The following is a 20840-nucleotide window of genomic DNA, read 5'->3' as shown; positions in this document are numbered from 1 at the left end:
ATGACATGAGATGTAGAGCATCTTTTCAAATGCTTGTTTGCCATCTGTACATTTGCTTTGATGAGGTGTCTGTTAAGGTCTTTTGCCCATTTGTTAACTGAGTTGTTTATTTTCTTAATGTTGAGTTTTAAGGGTTCTTTGTATGTTTTGATGAACAGTCCTTTATCAGATATGTCTTTTGCAAATATTTTTCTCCCAGTCTGTGGCTTGTCTTATTCTCTTGACATTATTTTTTTCAGAGCATAAAATTTAATTATAATAAATTCCAGTTTATCAATTCTTTCTTTCATAGGTTGTGCCCTTGGTGTTGTATCTAAAATGCTATTGCCATATCCAAAGTCATCCAGATTTTCTCGTATGTTATCTTTGAGGAGTTTTATAGTTTTGCACTTTACATTTAGGTCTGTGATCCATTGTGATTTAATTTTTGTGAGGAGTGTAAGGCTTATATCTAGATTCATTTTTTTGAATGTGGATATCCATTTGTTACAACACCATTTATTGAAAAAACTACCTTTGCTCCATCATGTTGTCTTAGCTCCTTTGTCAGAGATCAGTGGACTAAGTTTATGTGGCTGTTTCTTAGCTCTCTATTCTTTCTGTTGTTTTACTGATCTATTCTTTCACCAATAGCACACTGTCTTGATTACTGGGGTGTTATAGTAAGTTTTGAAGTTAGGGAGTGTCAGTCTTCCAACTTCATTCTTCTTCAATATTGTGTTGGCTATTTTGGGTCTTTTGCCTCTCCATATAAACTTTAGAACCAGTTTGTAGATGTCCACAAATAACTTGCCAGAATTTTGATTGGGACTGCATTAAATCTATAAATCAAGTTGGAAAGAACTGACACTTGGCAGTATTGAGTCTTCCTATCCACGAACATTTATTTAGTTCTTTAATTTCATTCACCAGAGTTTTTAGTTTTCCTCATAGAAGATCTTATGCATATTCTTTTAGATTTATAACTATGTCATTTAGGAGGATGCTAATGTAAATTGTATTGTTTTTACTTTCAAATTCTACTGGTTTATTGCTAGTATATATGAGCTTGATTGACTTTTGTATATTAACCATACATCCTATAACCTCGCTATAAATGCTAATTAGTTACAGAAGTTACTTTGTCAGACCTTTTGGATTTTCTGCATAGATGATCATGTGATCTGTGAACAAAGACAGTAACGTTCTTTCTTCCCAAGCTGCATATCTTTTATTTCCTTTTCTTGTTATATTGCACTAGCTAGAACTTCCAGTATGATATTGAAAAGGAGTAATAAGAAGGGACATCCTTGTTTTGTACCTGGTTTTAGTAGGAAAGCTTCTAGTTTCTCACCATTAAGTATAATGTTAGCAGTAATTTTTTGGTAGATATTCTTTATCAGGTTGAGATAGTTCCCTCTATTCCTAATTTTACTAACAGGTTTGTTTGTTTGTTTGTTTTAATCATGAATGGGTGTTGGATTTTGTCAAATGCTTTTTCTGTATCTGTTGATATGACCATGTGACTTATCTTCTTTAGCCTATTGATGTGATGGATCACATTAACTGATTTTTGAACGTTAAACCAGGCTTAAATACCTGGGATAAATCCCATGTGGTCATGGTATAACTCTTTGCATACATTTTTGGATTCTATTTGCTAATTTTTTTAGGTATTTTACATCTATGGTTGTTAGAGATATTGGTCTCTAGTTTTCTTGTAATGTCTTTGTCTGGTCTTAGTATTAGAGTAATGCTGGCCTGCTAGAATGAGATAAGAAGTCTTTTCTCTATTTTTGTCCTCTGATGGATTTAAAGAGAGTCGGTATAATTTCTTCCTTAAATGTTTGGTAGAATTCACCAATGAACACTTCTGAGCTGTTTTGGAAGGTTATTAACTATTGATTCAATTTCTTTAGTAGATATAGGCCTACTCAGAGTGTCTATTTCTTCTTGTGTGTTTTAGCAAATTGTATCTTTCAAGGAATTGATCCATTTCATGTAGGTTATCAAATTATGGGCATATAGTTGTTTATAGTATTCCTTTATTCTTCTTTTAATGTCTAAAGGATTTGTAGTGATGTCCTGTCTTTCATTTCTGATATCACTAACTTGTGTTCTCTTTTTCTTAGTTAACCTGACTAAAGACATTGATTTTATTCATCTTTTCAAATAATCAGCTTTTAGTTGCACTGATTTCTTCCTATTGATTTCCTGTTTTCAATGTCATTGATTTCTTCTCTAATTCTTAATCTCTTATTTTTAAAATAAATGTATGTGGGTATGTATTCATATTCTCACTTTCTTTTTTCACTTAACAATATGTCTTTATACTGTGATATATGGAAATATTCCTCATTCTTTTTTACAGTAGATATTACTCCCTGGTGTAGACATGCCACAGTTTGTACAATCAGTCCACTATTTGGCAGGGGTTTGGGTTCTTTCCAGTCTTTACTCTTACAAATACATTGTAACGGGTAGCCTTGTTCATATGTCTCTTTGTATTTTGACAACATATCTTTGGGATAAATTTGGTTTTGCTGGGACAAAGGATAAGTACATGTTCACTTTTGCTAGATATTGCCAAATTCCCTTCCATAGGAACTGTGCCATTTTATATTCTCACCAGGTATGAGACTAGAGTATCTGTTTTCCACAGCCCCACTACAAAGTGTATTGTTCAATTTGGGGATTTTTACCAGTCTGATAGGACATAAACAGTACCTCTGTTATTGTAATTTGTGTTTCTCTCATTATTAGTTGTTCAACATTTTTTCAAATAGTTAAGAACCATTTTCACTTCTTTTCCGTGAATTGTTCATATCTTTAGCCCATTTTTCTATAAGGGTATTTTTCTTCACTGATTTAGATGCTCTCTATATATTAGGGATAGAAAGCCTTTGTCTGAGACATTAGCTGTAAATATTTTTTATCTTAGTTTATTGTTTGCCTTTAGACTTTGCTTGTGGATGTTGTTGTTTGCCACGTAAAATTTTTAGTTCTATCATCTTTTCCTTTATTGTTAATGGATTCCAAGTCATAGTTAAGAAAGTTTTTGCAACTCTCAGGTTATAAAGCAATTCACCCATTCTGCCTTCAAGTACTTGTAGGATTTCATTCTTCACTTTTAAACCTCTTTTCCATTTAGAATTTATTCTGGTGTACAGTTAAGGAATGGATCAAATTTATCTTTTTCTAAATGGCTATCCAGTTATCTCGACATCATTTATTAAAAAGTCACACTTTAGCCCATTGATTTAAATTCTCCCTTAATCAGGTACTAAATTTTCATACACAATTGAGTCCATTTCTTGATTTTCTATTCTATTCCACTGGTCTCTATTCATGCACCAATATCATACTATTGTAATTATAGAGCCTTTATAATGTGTTTAAATGACTTGTAGCTATAACTCATCATAATTTTTTCAGTATTTTAATAGCCATTTTTGCTTACTTATTCTTTTTAATGAACCTTGTAAAAACATATCTGGCTCCAGAAAAAAAAATCCTGATAGTGTTTTATTGAGATTGTCTCAAATATACAAATTAAATTAGGAAAAACAGACATTATTATAAAGTTGAGTACCCCTACACAAGAACATATGTCTTTCAACTTGTTCAAGTGTACTTTTGTGTTTTTCAAGAGTATTTTATAGTTCCCCTTATATAGGTTTTGAATGTTTTTTAAATTTATGCCTAGATATTTTATTTTCATTTGGCTATTTTTTTTTCATTTTTAAATTTTATTTATTTATTTTTAAATTTTATTTTTGGCTGTGTTGGGTCTTCATTGCTGCCCGCAGGCTTTCTCTAGTTCTGGAGAGTGGGGGCTAGTCTCTGTTGCTGTGTGTGGGCCTCTCATTATGGTGGCTTCTCTTGTCGTGGAGCACAGGCTTTAGGTGAGCAGGCTTCAGTAGTTGTGGCACATGGGCTCAACAGTTGTGGCTCACGGGCTCCAGAGTGCAGGCTCAGTAGTTGTGGTGCACGGGCTTAGTTGCTCTGCAGCATGTGGGATCTTCCTGGACCAAAGCTCAAACCTGTGTCCCCTGCATTGGCATGTGGATTTTTAACCACTGCGCCACCAAGGAAGTCCTATTTGGCTATTTTAAATGGTAATGCGATCATTTAAAATTTTTAAATATGTTACTAAGTGAAAAAAAAAGGTTTTCTACCTTTAGATTCCATTCTTTTATTCTGTGCTTACCTTGGAAAGAAATAAAAGGAGACTAATTTTTATTGAACTCCGTTTAGGCACTTTTGCACATTTTACTTCATTTAACCTTCACAGGAACCCAAGAGGCTAAGTATTGTTATCCCCATTTTTACATAAGAGGAACTGATACTCAGTGAGTTGAGATTTAAAATGTGAGTTCTTTTTTCTCTACATGTTTTGTTATCTTCACTTGGCAAATGAAAGAGTCACAACACAGGAAGTTCTACAGGAACCATTAAAAGTCCTCATCCTATTTTTTTCACATATTAGCCATGTAGCTTTGGATTGGACAAAATATTCATAGTAATGTTAAATAGTACCTTGTTTAGTGTCTGAGCTTAATGAAAATATCTTTACTATTTTACCACTAAGTATGACATTGGCTATTAGTTGTTACATTTTATTCTATTTCTGGTTTACTGACACTGTTTTTGTTTTGTTTTTTCTGTTTAAAATCACTTGAGCTGCTCAAAAAAAAAAAAAAAGCACCATGCTAGGCATAGAATTCGTTGGTAAATAAGACCTGCTCTAATAGAGTTTATATTCTAGTGTGTGATGTAGCAGAGAGGAAGGGGCAAAGGGAGTGATGGCGTGGAAAGGACAGGAGATAAGCAGATAAAAAATAAAAATAGAAAACTTCAGAAAGTGTAAGTGCTTTATAAAAACAAAATAGAGTAATGTAATACTGAACAGAAATTATAGTTTAGATAAGGTGGAAGTATTATTTGAGGTGAGATCTAAATTTTAAAGAGGCAGCCTTGAAGAGATCTGAGGGAAAAGCAAAAGGAACAACTACTGCCAGAATGTCAAATTTTATAAAAACTTATTTTTAGATTTCCTTGAAATTATTACTATCTTTTCTCCTTTAACCAATAAGTGTGACCAAGTACATAAAAAATTTCCTATTGAATCATCCTTGTGCTTCTGGGGAAAATTACTTTGAGCATGGTGTTTTTTTCAATATATTTTTCCATTGAATTTGATAGTGTATTATTTAGAATTTCTCATCTAAGCTATAAATGATATTAGTTTAGATTCTGTGTGCTTTTTTTTCCCCCATTTTCTATTGTGTTTATATTATTTTAATAACTTTAAATTACCAATAATACATGGATTTCTTGTCCTTGCAAAATTTAAAATACTCCAGATAAGATGCAGTCTCCTTGAACAACCCAACCCATCCCCTTGCCTCTCCAAAAATGTGTTTTCTTTCAGTCTTCTCTAAGTATTTGCCTGAATGCAAATATTTTGTTACATGACTGCATATGAATTAGTTGACTTTTCCCCTATCAATGCATACTTTGCCTCTTCCCAATTTTTCCGTATAACAAGCATGTTGAAATGACATCGCAGACGAGAGGTCTTTTCAGGTTCTGTAGTAAAGTGGAAGTGCTGGGAGTGGTCCTTTCTGTCTATATCTATGGATATAGACAGACTCAGACTCCAAACCACCCAGGCCATGAGATTCTTGAGAGCAGAGACAACGTCTATTCCCTACTTACGCACTCTGCCTAACTCTGTCCCTAACTCCTCAGCTAGGCTAGGTGCCTCTGCTTTTAAGCAATTGTGGTGGCTATGTCTCCAAGATGGACTCCACCAGGAGTCCATCTGTGGTAGCTTCTGTGTGCTTTTTTAGTGATATATCATAGTTGTACTATCTTCATTAAATAAATTGGAAAGATTTTTAATATTTAAAAATTTTTTAAATTTCTGCTTTTGCTTTTAACTCCATTTTATTTTTCTAAAATATTCAGATATTTACAATATTTATTTTTATTTGACTTTGCCTAAAATAAACATTTCAGACTCTCAGTTTATATATTTAATTATATTCCACACATTATGACTTGTAGTATTCTCATGGACATTACTTACTAAATTCTTAGAAATTCATTTTTGTTTCTTCTTTGATCTAAGAATTATTTGGACCATGTATGATCTTTTAATTTTTTAACTTTTTGTCCTTTTATGAGTAATTATCAGTTTCGTTGCAATATAATTAGGAAATGTGACTTGTAAACTTTTCACTGAAGTTTTCTCTGCAGGTCAGTATGTAAGTGATTGTAGCAGTTTCCTGCTGGAATTCTGACACATCTGAAAATGTCACTTTGCTGTGCTTTGCCTGGTATAGAATTTTTCTATCGTAATCTTTTCCTCAAAATACATAATTGCTAACGTATCTTCCTCTGACATTTATTGTACTAGAGAAGTCCAATGCTCATGATAACTTTTAAAATGGATTATTGTAGAAATTTGTTTCTCTGAAATCCAAAATTTTTACCAGGACATTTTTAGGTATAGGTCTATATTACCAATTTTGTCTTGTTTTTAGTGAGCTTTTTGAATCTGAATACTCTAGTCTTCCCGCTTTATAGTGGTGAACATTTCCACTATTATTTATTATTATTGTGTCTCACCCTTTTGTAAATTCTCTCTAAAATCTTTACTATGTGTATATTTTTCATCTTTGAATCTTTTCTTCTGACTTATGGGAGATTTCTTAAGGCCATCTGCATCATTGATTCAGTTTTCTGCACGATCTAACCTTCAGGTCAGCTGGATTTTTAAAATTTGATAATCGTGTTTTTTATCTGAAAAAATGATCTCACAAAAAAGATATGCAACAATCGCTCAAGTTTTCTCTTCTTTAAGGGAGCAATTTGTTCTCAGGGACACATATGCTTTGATTCCTTAGACGAATTGCCTTCTTGTCAACTACTGAATCATGCCATAGACCAGACAGCATTTCTGCTTCCTTATTTTTCACCAGGGATGGGGGAGGGGAAGTGAGAATGTCCAGATGGATGGAGATTGTGTGAATTCTTCTTCCAACTCACTTGCAGGCTACTTCTTCACATAAGATGTATTTGCTTTCATCTGCTCTCCTTTACAGGAATTCTTTGAGCTTTCATGACTATGGATAGCACCTTCCTTAACTTCTAGCACAAGCACATATCCACCGCACCCCCCATTTTAACAATTTTGGGGTGGGTTCAAGTGGAATGGGAAGAGCTGACAGAAAGGTAGGGAGAGGAGAGTAAGAACTTTTAGGTACAGAGAGAGGCTTAGACTATTGTGTTGAGCCAAAAATCTACTACACAGATACCAATCAAAACTCTGGTGGTCGATGAGTATTTTGTGAGCTCCATTTACAAAGAGGAATGGAAACTTCAGTTCTTGTCCTTCCTTTAGCATGTCTGTGCATAAATAGTACAGTATATATGGAAGAATTTCTGCTTTACTTATTCTGTCTTCACCTCATTGTTCTTGTTTTGATTTACAGAAAGATGTACACAAGGAATTCTACTTGTTTCCTACAGTGTTTGATGAGAATGAGAGTTTACTCCTGGATGAAAATATTAGAATGTTTACAACAGCACCTGATCAGGTAGATAAGGAAAATGAAGACTTTCAGGAATCCAATAAGATGCACTGTAAGTACTGCATCATCCACCAATATCAAGTTATTTCAGTGCTGCATGTGTAATGCTTTTAATTAAACCAAAATACTAATAGTTTTGCCTATTGATTAATTTTCAATAAGTGATTAAATACCACAGTGCTCTAAGGGTAATATTGTTGATTATTTAATATATCAGTCAATTGAATCTTCATTTCACTTAATTCAGAATATTAAAGATATAATAATATATGTCCATTAGATGCATGGTCCTCAAAATGTGGTCCCTGGGTCAGCCACTTCAGCATCACCCGAGAACTTGTTAGAAATGCAATTTTTGGGCTCCAACCCTGACCTACTGAATCAGAAACTTTGGGTGTGGGGCTAGACGTCTGTGTTTAACAAATCCTCCAGGTTATTCTGATATATGCTTAAATTTGAGAGCTACTGGATTAGATGCTTTTCTCATCTGTGGCTTCATTAATGACAGGCTCCTATTGTGGTCTCTGCTCTAAATGACGTCAATGATTCTCAACCTTGACTACACATAAGAATCCCCTGAGAGTTTTTTTAAAAAAATTATTACAACTATTTTTTAAATGCTCAGGACAATCTCCAGAGATTTTTACTGAATTGAAACAGCTTCAGGTTTACTTTTCAGCTTCTAGTGTAATTCTAAAATATAGTTAGAGGGACTTCCCTAATGGTCCAGTGGTTAAGACGTCATGTTTCCACTGCAGGGGGCGCAAGTTTGATCGCTGGTAGGGGAATTAAGATTCCGTATGCTGGGGGCGTGGCCAAAAATACATAAATAAATAAATGGTTGACTTATATGGTATGTGAATTGTATTTCAATAAGGCTGTTAAAACTAAAATAAAAAAAAATACAGAGTTTAGAGATAGTGAGCTGATTGTTCATAATGTCCATGCCACTGATGACATGTGAAAATCACTGTAACTAGAATTAAAAAAAGTAAAGTTGTATTACAAACTGATGTTGTTGTTTTAAATTGGTTGATAATTGTCACACTACCCACAATCTTTAAAATGCTTCTTTTGATTTTGCATTTCTGCATTTTGGAGGAGTCAAGAATATTATCTATTAAAAATAGTGGTGAGAGGACACTTCCTGCATATACTCTTCCCTATTATTCAAGGTGAATCAGAGAATTTTCCATCTAGAGCAATGAGCATATTCCCAGCCTACAGCGCCCAGGAAGAACTGTTATTATTCATCCATTTGGGTGCTCACAAATATGGCCCTTGAGAGAACTGAGAGTCACTCACTGAGAAGAACAGTGAGATTCCCAGGGCCCAGAACTTCAAGAACATTGCATTCAGCTCTATACCTTTCAGGCAGAGCCTGCCTGGAAATGCTGGGTACAGCAAGGAGTTGCAGAGACACTCCTGACACAGAAAGGGGTGGACAGGCCTGAATGGGTCTTTTAAAAATTAAATAAACCCAGTTGACTCTGGAAAGTTTGGGAGGTTGTCATGAAGTAGGACATAAGATTAAACTACTTTCAAATATCATTTCCCAATTTTTACAGCCATGAATGGATTCATGTACGGGAATCAGCCTGGTCTCAATATGTGCCAAGGAGATTCGGTCGTGTGGTACTTATTCAGTGCTGGAAATGAGGTCGATGTACACGGGATATACTTTTCAGGAAACACTTATCTGTCAAGAGGAGAAAGAAGAGACACAGCAAACCTCTTCCCTCAAACAAGTCTGAGGCTCCTCATGCAGCCTGACACTGAAGGTATGGCTATATTCCTTTTTAAAGTCAAGACAAGTTTCTGTTGGATTGATTTGTGTGGATTTGGCTTAAAATTCCGTGTTGGAATAATAAGCTCATTCCTTCCCCAAGCCTCCCAACTACCCTTCCTTCCCTTGGAAGATGTCAGTCTGGGCTACTGTCAGCTAAGTATGTGCCGGAGAGGTCCATTTCCTGTTTGCTGGGGGGAGGGAAGGGAGTGACAAAAGTGGACTGAGGTACCTCCCATTTCCACCTAGTCAAATCCTCAAGATGGTCTCCTTTTCAGTTATGGTTCTTTAAAGATAGCTGGCAAATCAGACTAGAAAGGGAATGATTCCCGTAAAGGCTTCGCATCTAAATTTTTTGTCGTGTCTCTGTACCCTAGATGTAGTGTTGGCTTCTTAGTTGTCTACACTTGAATATCCTATACTAGAACTATAGCCATGCAAATTCAGAGACATTGACACCACTGGCTCTGAATATAAAACAAACTAAAACAAACAAGAATTTTAACCAAAAGATGAAAATATACCAACTTGCCTCAGGCTTTGTTTGGTTCATTAAATGCCACTAAAACACAAGAAAGACCCAACGCAGCCAAAAATAAATAAATAAATAAATATTTTTAAAAAATTTCTTAAAAAAAAAAATGGGTAGAAGATCGAAATAGACATTTCTCCAAAGAAGACATACAGATGACCAAAAAGCCCACGAGAAGATGCTCAACATCGCTAAGTATTAGAGAAATGCAAATCAAAACTACAATGTGGTGTCACCTCACACCAGCCAGAATGGTCATCATCAAAATCTACAAACAATAAATGCTGGAGAGGGTGTGGGAAAAAGGGAACCCTCCTACAGTGTTAGTGGGAATGTAAATTGGTACAGCCGCTATGGAGAACAGTATGGAGGTTCATTAAAAAACTAAAAATAGACCCACTGTATGATCCAGAAATCCCACTCCTGGGGATAAATCCAGAGAGAACCATACTTCAAAAAGACACATGCACCCCTATGTTCATTGCTGCACTATTTATGATAGCCAAGACATGGAAGCAACCTAAATGTCCATCAACAGATCCATGAATAAAGAAGATAAGGTACATGTGTACAATGGAATATTACTCAGCCATAAAAAAGGAATGAAATAATGCCATTTGCAGCAACATGGATGGACCTCGAGATTATCCTGCTAAGTGATGTCAGACAGAAAAAGACAAATATCATATGATACCACTTATATGTGGAATCTAAAAAAGTGATGCAAATGAACTTATTTACAAAACAGAAGCCAACTCACAGACTTAGACGATAAACTTATGGTTACCGTAGGGGAAACGTTGGGGGGAGGGATAAATTAGGAGATTGAGATTAACATATACACACTACTAGATATAAAATAGATAATCAACAAGGACCCACTGTATAGCACAAGGAACTCTATACTCTCTAATAACCTATGTGGGAAAAAAATCTGAAAAAAAATAGATATATATGTATGTATAATTAAGTCACTTTGCTGTACACCTGAAACTAACACAACATATACTCCAATATAAAAAAGTGAAAAATAAAACATACGATATGAGATTAAAAAAAAAAAAAGACACGTCCAGTGTCACCTTTTCCTTTATTAGGCAAACGTAAATACAACAGTAAACAAAAGAGATAAAGTGTCTGCTTTCACGGAGCTGAAATTCTAATGCAGAGAGAGAGACAGCAAGCAAGTGTATTAACATATGTAAATCAAGTGGTTATAAGTACCATGAAGGAAAATAGGGCAGGGGAAGGGGCTGATGGGGAAAGGTGGTTAAAAATACTCTGAGAAGGTGACCTGCCTTTTGTTTTACCATTCCAGGGACTTTTGATGTTGAGTGCCTCACAACTGATCATTACACAGGTGGCATGAAACAAAAATACACTGTGAACCAGTGCAGGCGTCCATCTAAGAGTTCATACCTCTACCTGGGAGAAAGGACCTACTACATCGCAGCGGTGGAGGTGGAATGGGATTATTCCCCAAGTAGGAAATGGGAAAAGGAGCTGCATCGTTTACAAGAACTAAAGTAATTCTCCAGACTCTGATTCCTATTTTTTTTAGCTTTCTCTTCCAGAGAAGTAAACCAATGAGCAATTGCATTAAACAATAACGAGAACAAAATGCTTCCTAGGGGAAATGAAGAGGTTCATTCATTCCTGCTTCTCTCAATTTTCTCACAGGAAAATTTTCATTGATCTCATTTGATTCTTTGCAGTTACTCATCTTACTTTCTTTTCTACTAGATTGTCTTCTCATATTTGAGTGCCCTTGTCACTGATTTTCAAACTTAAACCAAGATTAATGCCTACATTCAGAGCTAAAATAATTTTCTTTACCATTTGTTGCTTATCTTTGCTGCAAAGATTTCATTATGAGACTAGTAATCAGTTATTTCACACTCTTAAAACCATTTATTATATATGGAAGAGTACTTTAAATTCTTGAGGGCACTAGAGCAGATATAGTGTCTGCTCTCTAAGAACTTACAGGGAAGTATGCTTCAAAAACTACCAATAACACGTACGCTATGGAGATGTAAAAGTGAGTTCAGTGAACAAATGTAAGTAAAGGATGGTTATTGGAGCTTCAGAAACAATACATTTAGAGCAGCATCACCTGACACTTCCAGGTGTAGCTCTTTTTTACTATGCCAAGCACTCTCCTCTCTAGCATCTCACATTATGCATTAACCCTTCGGGGATATGATTTGAGAGCTCGGGGTGGGCTTGTGTTCAGATCTGGAGTGCAAGCATGACTGGTAATCTACAGCAAGGCAGATGGTTAGCTGGTTAGTTTGACAGCCATGGTGAGTATGATTTGTGGTGTAAGGGAGTAAAAGGTTATTTTAGGGGTCAGGCTATGAACTGTCAAAAGTATACAGAGCCATTAGGAGTCAATGAAAGCTTTAGGTAAAGGGAATTGGCTGGATCAAAGGGTCATTTCAGTTCCTACAGACCAGAAATACTGCACTAACCAGAGAACACTGCATTGATGAAATCTAAACTCATCACATTTTAGAGCCATAGAGAAACCTTAGAGAGGATCTCATCAATTACCTCATTTTTTGAGGGGGGGGGCGCACTGTGTGGCTTCCCCAACCAGGGATTGAACTGAGGCCCTCACAGTGAAAGCAGGGAGTCCTAACCACTGGACTGCCGGGGAATTCCCTTGAATACCTCATTTTAGGGGTGAAGAAACTGAGGCTCTGACAGGCAGTGATTAGCTAGAGGTCATTTTAGCTGGTGGCAGAGTGGGGCCAGAACTCCGATGGCTTCCCTCCTAGCTCAGTGCACGTTCTTCCACTCCTGTCTATTGTTAAAGTCTTATTCTTTCTTGCTCAAAGGGGACAGTGATATTAAAAACTAGCATAATTAAATAAAAACTATATTTTTATTCAAAATTTGAAACTCAGCTTCCACTTTCCTTAAGACAAATACTAATCTTAATTGTGTGTGTGCGTGTGTGTGTGTTTAGTCTTCCAAATGCATTTTTAGATAAGGAAGAATTTTACATAGGCTCAAAGTACAAGAAAGTTGTGTATCGGCAATTCACTGATAGCACGTTCCAAGTTCCTGTGGAGAGAAAAGCTGAAGAAGAACACCTGGGAATTCTAGGTACTGTCCCAGTTCCGATTCATCAGGTGTGGGGTGGTGATGTGGTACTTCATGCAGTGAGAGTCAGTACATATTTATGGGCTTCATTTTCTTGGTTCACTTATTAACGTTGTTCAAATAAAAATAAAAAACAAGTTATTTAATGAAATGAGAAGCCTATATTTACTAAAAATATAGCATAAGAGAACATTACTTATTTCTATCAGAAACAATGTATAATATCACATATACTAACAAAATTGTATATATTTGGTGTTTATCAAATTGATGCCTTTAGTTTTGATGAAATTGCTAGAAATTACTTTCTACTGAAATTCTTAACCAAATTCTCCCTGTTATTCTACTCCTCCAAAAAAAAAATCACAGCTATTACTTAAATTAAGATGTAATTGATTAACTCTAAGAAGAAATGTACATATAAACAAGGAAACAAGGAAAAGGAAAAAAGTGTTATGGTGCACAAGGCTAGGGAAAAGTTGACTTCAAGTTTTTGGGAATGACTTTAAGACAGAAAGTCCAAGAACTCCAACACTGGTCTTGGGAATTTTCTTGAAGATCATCCAGGGCAGGGCAAGCCACTCCCAAGCCCACTGTTCCTACACTAACAGAATTCCCTGGGGCTTGCTTATCCTCAGTCCCTGAAGTAAGACACCCAAGGGAGAGTGGCATTGTCACAGAAATTCTCTCAGGCAGGAGACAAGCAAAATTGGTTAGTGGGCAGGAATGGGAGGGGTAGCCCCAACCACCCTTTCAAATCTGATACTGTACTAGAAGGTCTAGAAGTCCAGATGTCGAGAAATGACTCCTGGCCAGGGTAGGGTCACAGCTGATGCACTATGATTAGGCCACTATCCTGCAGGGAACTTTGAGGCCAAAACCTCTGCTAGGACTCCTGATGAGAGATGCGCCCATAGTCTCCATCTCTAGAGACAGCCATAACGAGTGTTTTCATCCTGAATCCTCTGGGACCGGGAATCCATCCAAGAGCAACACAGCAGGAAGCTGGGCGGGGTGGGGGTGGGCTGACAAAGACAACGTCCTTACCAGTAAAGAAGTTACCTGATCTTTGCTTTTAGGAGTGAGCTAGAGCTTCCAATCTGACAGATATATAAGCCAGTCTTCCTTTTCACCCTTGCCAGGTCCACAACTTCATGCAGATGTTGGAGACAAGGTTAACATTGTCTTTAAAAACATGGCCACAAGGTCCTACTCCATACATGCCCATGGGGTGAAAACGGAGAGTTCTACAGTGACTCCAACCACACCAGGTATTCATGGTGTGGGGAGGGGTAGGTTTTAATAGACTTTACAGCCTTTCCACGAACAACCGTTATCCACATGAGTGTATCCTGAAGGAGTGAAGAAGGAGGTGGTTACGAGGACACACATGGAGGTATGTCTGTGTGGTGTATGCCTATATCCACATACCAATAATAATAATAATAATCCACAGAACTAAGGGAAAAAATCTGATGGTACTGGACACCTATGCATACTCAAGGTTGAGTCAGCGGAGATGATCTCCCCAGGCTCAGCTAGAACACATCCCAGACAGCACCTACCATGTGGCTGAATGTTTCCATGCCTGTATCCTCTGCCCTACGGGCAGAGGCTGCCACTTGGAATTTTAAATCCCTCGAATCTAGTCCAATATCTGGCATGTACTAGGAGCTCAATAAATGTCTCTTTAATTAATACAGAGTAAAAACTGCAATTAACACATAGATGTGTATTTTCTATAATAAAAACTGTATTTTTCTCCTATTTGTTGGAAAGTTGGCTTCCAGGAAAGGGCCATTTCTCAGTAATTTAGCAGTTCCCAAATATATCAAGTGAGATAAATTACTCTACAGAGTTTGTCTTGTCAATTTAGGGGAATAGAAATAAAAAGCCCTGTCCATGTGACCCTCACATTCTTCCATCATAAATGATAAAATAAATGTAGACATAATATCAAGTTACAGAAAGTGCTATGAAAAAGATGAAGGCGGATGAGAGAGAAAGTAATATGCTATTTTAGGTAGGGGGGTTGGGCAGGAGGGCTTCTTTGAGGAGATGCCACTGGTGAAGACACCTAAATGATGAGAAGTAAGGAGCCACAGGGAGTTGTAGAGGGAGAGCATTCCAAGTCCTGAGATGGAAGAGGACGTGATGTGTCTGAGGAATGGCATGGAGGCCGGAGGCCAGAGCAGAGCAAACAGGGGCAGAATGTGAGGAGATAAGACCCAGGCAGGGCAGGGAGCCGGATGTGGTAGGAGGGAGGGGGACCACAGAGGCCGTGGTTACAACCTTACATTTCATTCTGAAATGCCATGTGAGGGTTTGAGCTGGAGAGTGATGATCTGATGCACACTTCCTAAGGGACTGTTCTGGCTGGTGTGTGAATGACCACAGGGGACAAGGGCAGAAATCAAGGATCAGTTAGGAGACTATCGCAATAATCTGGGTAAAAAATGTCAGACCATGGACCAGGGTAGAAACAGCTGAAGTGGTGAATAGTATTCTGGTCCTATTTTAAAGGTGGTGCTAAAGGGACCCACTGAAGGGCTGGCTGTTCGGGAATGCTAGGGAAGGAGGAGTTAAGGACAAGCCCAAGGTTTGGGCATCAAACGCGGGTGGCAGAGTAGGCTGGGGTGGGGACTGGAGAAGAGAAGGAAATGTTGTTCTTTGGTTTATGAGAATAGGAGTTTAGATGAACAGACAAAAAGTTCAGGTGATGAATCTACTCTTTAAAGTTTCAGTAAAACATTCTGCTTACAAAAAGGGTGAGGACACAGGGGCAGGTAAGAGGGAGGACTTGAGGAAAAAGTCTACCACGTCCCCTGAGACCATCCCTCACGTCCTGCTTGATTCCCTAGTAAAGGTTTGTCAGATTCTAGCTAATTAAACTCTGACAGCAGGAATATATAATGGTGAGGTCTGCATAAATAGACAGTGAGTGGCCATGGCTGAAAGTCAAGGTCTTGTGAGCAGTTGTACAGGAAGCCATGAGGTGACTGGCAGCAAAGATCAGAATTGGAGAGGAGCCCAGAGCAAATGGAAGACAGTAAAGACCTTGGCAAGACAGGAGGGTGGAGCAACTGGCCATCTTCAAAGCGTGAAGGTCCAGGGTGTGGTTGTGTCCTGTGTGTGACAGAGTCGTGACAAAATGGTGTATGGCATGACAGATTGGGGCGGACAAGAGAGGTCACTGACCTGAGATCAAGAGGTTTAATGGTTCCTTGCCAGAAACTGTGAAATCACTGAGGATAATGGTGAAAAAGGAGAAAAGGCAGGCAGCGGTGAAGCTGTACAAATTACACAGGGTAGTCCAGATACACAGACAAGAGAAAAGATGGTGGGGAGGCAGCTAGCACTGGGGGGAAAATCGCTTGAGAGTTGAAATGAAAAAAGTGTATTAGAGTAGCAGACTTCAAACTAAGAAAAGATCCATTGCGAAGTATCTGCAAATTGTGATACTGAATTGCCATCTCCTGGCTGTGTGGTGTGGCCTGTGTGTCATGGCTAGTTAATTCAAAACGGACAAAGAATACTTAAAAGGGTGTCTCACAGTTGGTCTTAAAACTAAATTCTTTTTTTTTTTCAAATTCAGATAAAATTTACTTAGAGAAAAAAATTTTTTGAAGTTTTTCAATCGTTAGCTTTATCATCCTTTAGGTCAGAGGTATAACAAATTTCCTTTTTAATATTCCTCTCATCATTGGGGACAATGAAACTTCTGCCTGTTTTCTGAGAAGCAACAAATGTTAATGATCACAGGTCAGAGCATTGGGATGCCTGTGCTCTAAGCTGTACTTTTGCTATTTATTAGTTTTATAACTTAGAACATCTTGTGTACTCCTGACTTTCATCATCATCAAATAATGGAAGTTATTATGTTTCCTTCTAGTAAATATAATTCTAGTAAATAATTCTTGAAAACAACTTTGGGTACTGCTGCTTTTTAAAACTAATTACTGTGACATTTCCAGTTTCTGGGTCATTGGTTATCAAGGCTTTGATAACAATTTGACATACATATATCAAATACATACCAAATATAACCAGACACATTAACACTTGATTGATTTAGGTGAAACTCGCACTTACATATGGAAAATCCCAGAAAGATCTGGAGCTGGAAGAAATGATTCTCCTTGTATTCCATGGACTTACTATTCAACTGTGGATCGGGTGAAGGTAAACTTTAAATCATTTGTGTTTTGTGCAAATTCCCAAAATAGACACACAATTGAAGGAAGATGAGGTTAGAGTTTTCCTGTGGTCCAATTCTACGTTAAAATCACAGGAAAGTAAGCTGCTCTGCAATTCACTTTGGTTTCTTTTTGTTTTCTTTTTTCCCTTTTTCTGGTTTTTTTTTTTTTTTTTTTTTGGTTTGTTTAAGGATATAGTTATAAATGTATCAACTCTATAACCGCTGATTATGGGTACTACAGAATTAAATATTAATACAGTATTTGATTTCCCTTTTGATATGAAAATACCTTAAACTCAAAGAACTGAGGTACATGATTTCAGAGCTCTATTATTACATGATAATAAAAATGCTGATCTCAGCAGTCAATTACAGCACAGCTAAAGCTGCTGTTTGATTAAATATTTCAAAGCCAAAAAAGCACTCAACAACTATAAATCAGAACACATACCAAGACTCTTTTGTAGAATTAAACCTCTAGTCCAAATCTCTCTCCTGAGTTCCAGACCTATCTTTATACCTGCCTATTGAATATCTCTACCAGCATGTCCCACAGGCACAGAAACTCAACAACTCTGTGGTGGAAACTGAGATCTTCCTCCACCTCCTTCTGTATTCCCAGTTGTGATAAATAGCACAAATACTAAACCTAGTCATTTGTTCAAGCTAGAACCCTGGAGATAGAGTATCTAATTCTCACCCAGGCAATTCACCCACCTACACAGAGCTCAGTCCATTCCTTCTATCACCACAGAGCAGGTGCTAGTAATTTGCCTCAACTACTGCAGTGGCCTCCTAGTCTCCAGTCTCTTTCCCATCCAAGCCTTCCTTCACTCTCCCACCAGGATCATTGGTCTAAAATGCAAACATGCTGCCATTCCATGTTCAATTTTTCAATGGCTACTTATAACCCACAAGACAAAATCTAAAATTCCAGAACATAATACAGCTCAAAGGCCCTTCAAGATCTAATCTGCAATTACTGACACCCAGCCAAACCAAATATCTTATAGATTTAAGTCCATTGCAGTCTTCCCCATGTTCATTAGCACTTTATGTACCTCCATTGCAGCAAGTGGTTCATTTCTTCTATTCCTCTATTTTCCCTACTAGATTGAGTTCCTGGAGGCAAGGGCTTTGTTTGATTCATCTCTGGATTTTTAGTGACTGGCAGAGTGCGTGGCTTATGGACTAGGCAAACCAGCATTGTTCATTTGGGGTTCTTTTCAATTGCTTCATTAGCTGAGCCAGTATTTGGCCTCTGCAACACATTTCTGTTACTTAAACATCACCTACACAAACTCACCATTGTTCTAATTTAACTACTGCAAGTGGAAAGTTACTGACTTGACAGAACCACATTGGGCAAAGTCTACTATCTAAATCAGTCCCTCCAAAATTCCTGAGGTCATGGGGGATATGGTCCCAGTTCTCTGAAATCCCAACCTATATCACAAGGATGACTAAGTTTTTGCTTGTTTTCAGGATCTCTATAGTGGATTAATTGGCTCACTGATTGTTTGTCGGAAACATTACTTGAAAGTACTCAATCCCATAAAGAAAGTGGAATTTTCCCTTCTGTTTCTCGTTTTTGATGAGAATGAATCTTGGTACTTAGATGACAACATCAAAACATACTCTGATCACCCTGAGAAAGTAAACAAAACCAATGATGAATTCATAGAAAGCAATAAAATGCATGGTATGATACATTATTCTAAAGCCTATTTTTTTCCCTTTTCTTCTTTCAAATAAAATTACTTTGGAAACTATTCGTTTCATTTTATAATAAACCACTTCTGCCACACTTTGCATGTGAGGCAGAATTCTGTTCAAAGCAAAAAGGGGACTAAATTCGAAATCATCCATTAACTTCTCTCCCAATTCCAAAGTCTCATTCCCTTTTAAATTCAAAATTAGGAATAAGGCTTCTGGTGCTAAGTGACTAGAAAAGCAGTGTGATATTATTGACCTTAAAGTACCCATTTCCCCTATCTGTGGTGAAGTAAGTTCTATTAACTCAAAAGATTCATATTAACCTAATAACCCTATTTGCTGTGAAATAGCTGTTGGTTTAAAACATGCTGGATGGTAATAAAAACTCATGCGTTTTCCCCAGCTATTAATGGAAGAATGTTTGGAAACTTACAAGGCCTCACAATGCATGTGGGAGATGAAGTCAACTGGTATCTGATGGGAATGGGCAATGAAATAGACTTGCACACAGTGCATTTCCATGGCCACAGCTTCCAATACCAGGTAAGGGCCAACCATGGTCATTATTCCTGCTCTATGTGGAAATGTTTTAATGCAAATGAAGAAAATACTTCCTCAGAGAGATTTATGAAAAGTGAAAGGTTTCAAGAGACAACTAAATTAGTTTTAAAGAGTATGACAAACAGCAATTTCAATCACTATTACCAACCTTCTTACACCTTGGGCTCTCCCTTGGATTTTGTTATTACTGGATTTTCTTGGAGTTCTGCTCACATATTCCTGGGCAGGGCCTTTGAATGGAATTGTCGGCAGAGAGGGCAGGAATGTTCACACAATGATGGATTAGAGAGTAGGGACAAGACTTTACTATAACCTTTGCTTGCTCTAAGTTCTGGCCTGACGTGAACAAGATGAGCAGTTTGGTGTCAAGCAACTGATTGGTCCCTAGATCTCAATCCTACTTCGACTTCTCACCCAGGGCTGATTTCAACAGGAATCAGTTAACATAGAAAATTCAGAAGCTACCACAAAACGCATTGCAGAACCATTTTATTATCACTTTTTGGTTTACTTATTAGCAGACTTTCAATTCTATCCCTGCCAAAATACCCCCCAAGTACTCTGTCTAGTCAAGACTCTCCCTGAACCGCCCCTGGTTTTGGCTTCTCCATTGGCCTCTTTTCCTACTCCCTTCATTACGTACCAGCCTTAAAGTTGCACAGACAAGCTCATCTAGGATAGGTTTGGCAAGAATGAGATTATGACTGAAATGAGGCCACAGCTGAATTCCCTTGTGAAAGTCAAATGCTCTGATAAAAAGGCAAACCTGAGCCGGGTGTTCCTGACCGATGAAATCATTTTCATCACATCATTCCTTCATGCCCATTTAATGACGTGTCATGCCAAGGGTTTAGTAAAGACCAAACATCCCATTGTTTGTATTAGACATAGAAATGTGCAGGGTCTCTTTGTTTTTTTAATGGATTTATCCATTTTCTAATATCCCTGAGCTGGCCAATGAAAGATTATTTGAATGAACTCTCACATATAATAAACATCACATAACATTTTGTCATTTTTCTAATTAAGCACAGGGGCATTTATAGTTCCGATGTCTTTGACATTTTCCCTGGGACATACCAAACCTTAGAAATGTCTCCCAAAACACCTGGAATCTGGTTACTCCACTGCCATGTGACTGACCACATTCATGCTGGAATGGAAACTACTTACACCGTTCTACCAAATGGAGGTGAATATCCACTTAGTCATTCTAGAAGGCATATATGACGAGTAAAATTAAGATGTACTTTGCCTGCATATTAATACTTTCCCCCAAATGAAGCATTTGTGAATTTGCTGCTCTGATTTCTTCCTTCTCTACCTCTAAATAGGAATTTGTTTTACTGCTAAATG

General features: G+C 37.3%; 1 protein-coding gene across 4 annotated transcripts in view; it reads left to right on the top strand.

Moving 5' to 3' along the window:
- Positions 1 to 20840, top strand: part of CP (ceruloplasmin) — a 61506-nt gene that overhangs the window by 26413 nt on the left and 14253 nt on the right. For 3 of the 4 annotated variants that reach the window (XR_009054280.1, XM_057738605.1, XM_057738606.1), the window contains exons 10-18: positions 7482 to 7632; positions 9149 to 9361; positions 11217 to 11424; positions 12873 to 13012; positions 14152 to 14280; positions 17085 to 17191; positions 18693 to 18909; positions 19327 to 19466; positions 20514 to 20676. Coding sequence is in view for 3 of the 4 variants with exons in the window: in XM_057738605.1 (XP_057594588.1) it covers positions 7482 to 7632; positions 9149 to 9361; positions 11217 to 11424; positions 12873 to 13012; positions 14152 to 14280; positions 17085 to 17191; positions 18693 to 18909; positions 19327 to 19466; positions 20514 to 20676 (1468 nt within the window). In the remaining variant the exon portion in view is untranslated. The remainder of the gene's footprint in view (positions 1 to 7481; positions 7633 to 9148; positions 9362 to 11216; positions 11425 to 12872; positions 13013 to 14151; positions 14281 to 17084; positions 17192 to 18692; positions 18910 to 19326; positions 19467 to 20513; positions 20677 to 20840) is intronic. The other variant, XM_057738607.1, reaches the window with a different exon arrangement.

The sequence above is a fragment of the Hippopotamus amphibius genome, chromosome 6 (genome assembly GCF_030028045.1).
Source record: "Hippopotamus amphibius kiboko isolate mHipAmp2 chromosome 6, mHipAmp2.hap2, whole genome shotgun sequence".
NCBI classification, from domain to species: Eukaryota; Metazoa; Chordata; class Mammalia; order Artiodactyla; family Hippopotamidae; genus Hippopotamus; species Hippopotamus amphibius.
Note: the sequence above shows the minus strand (reverse complement) of the source record. Positions and strands in the feature narration are given on the sequence as shown.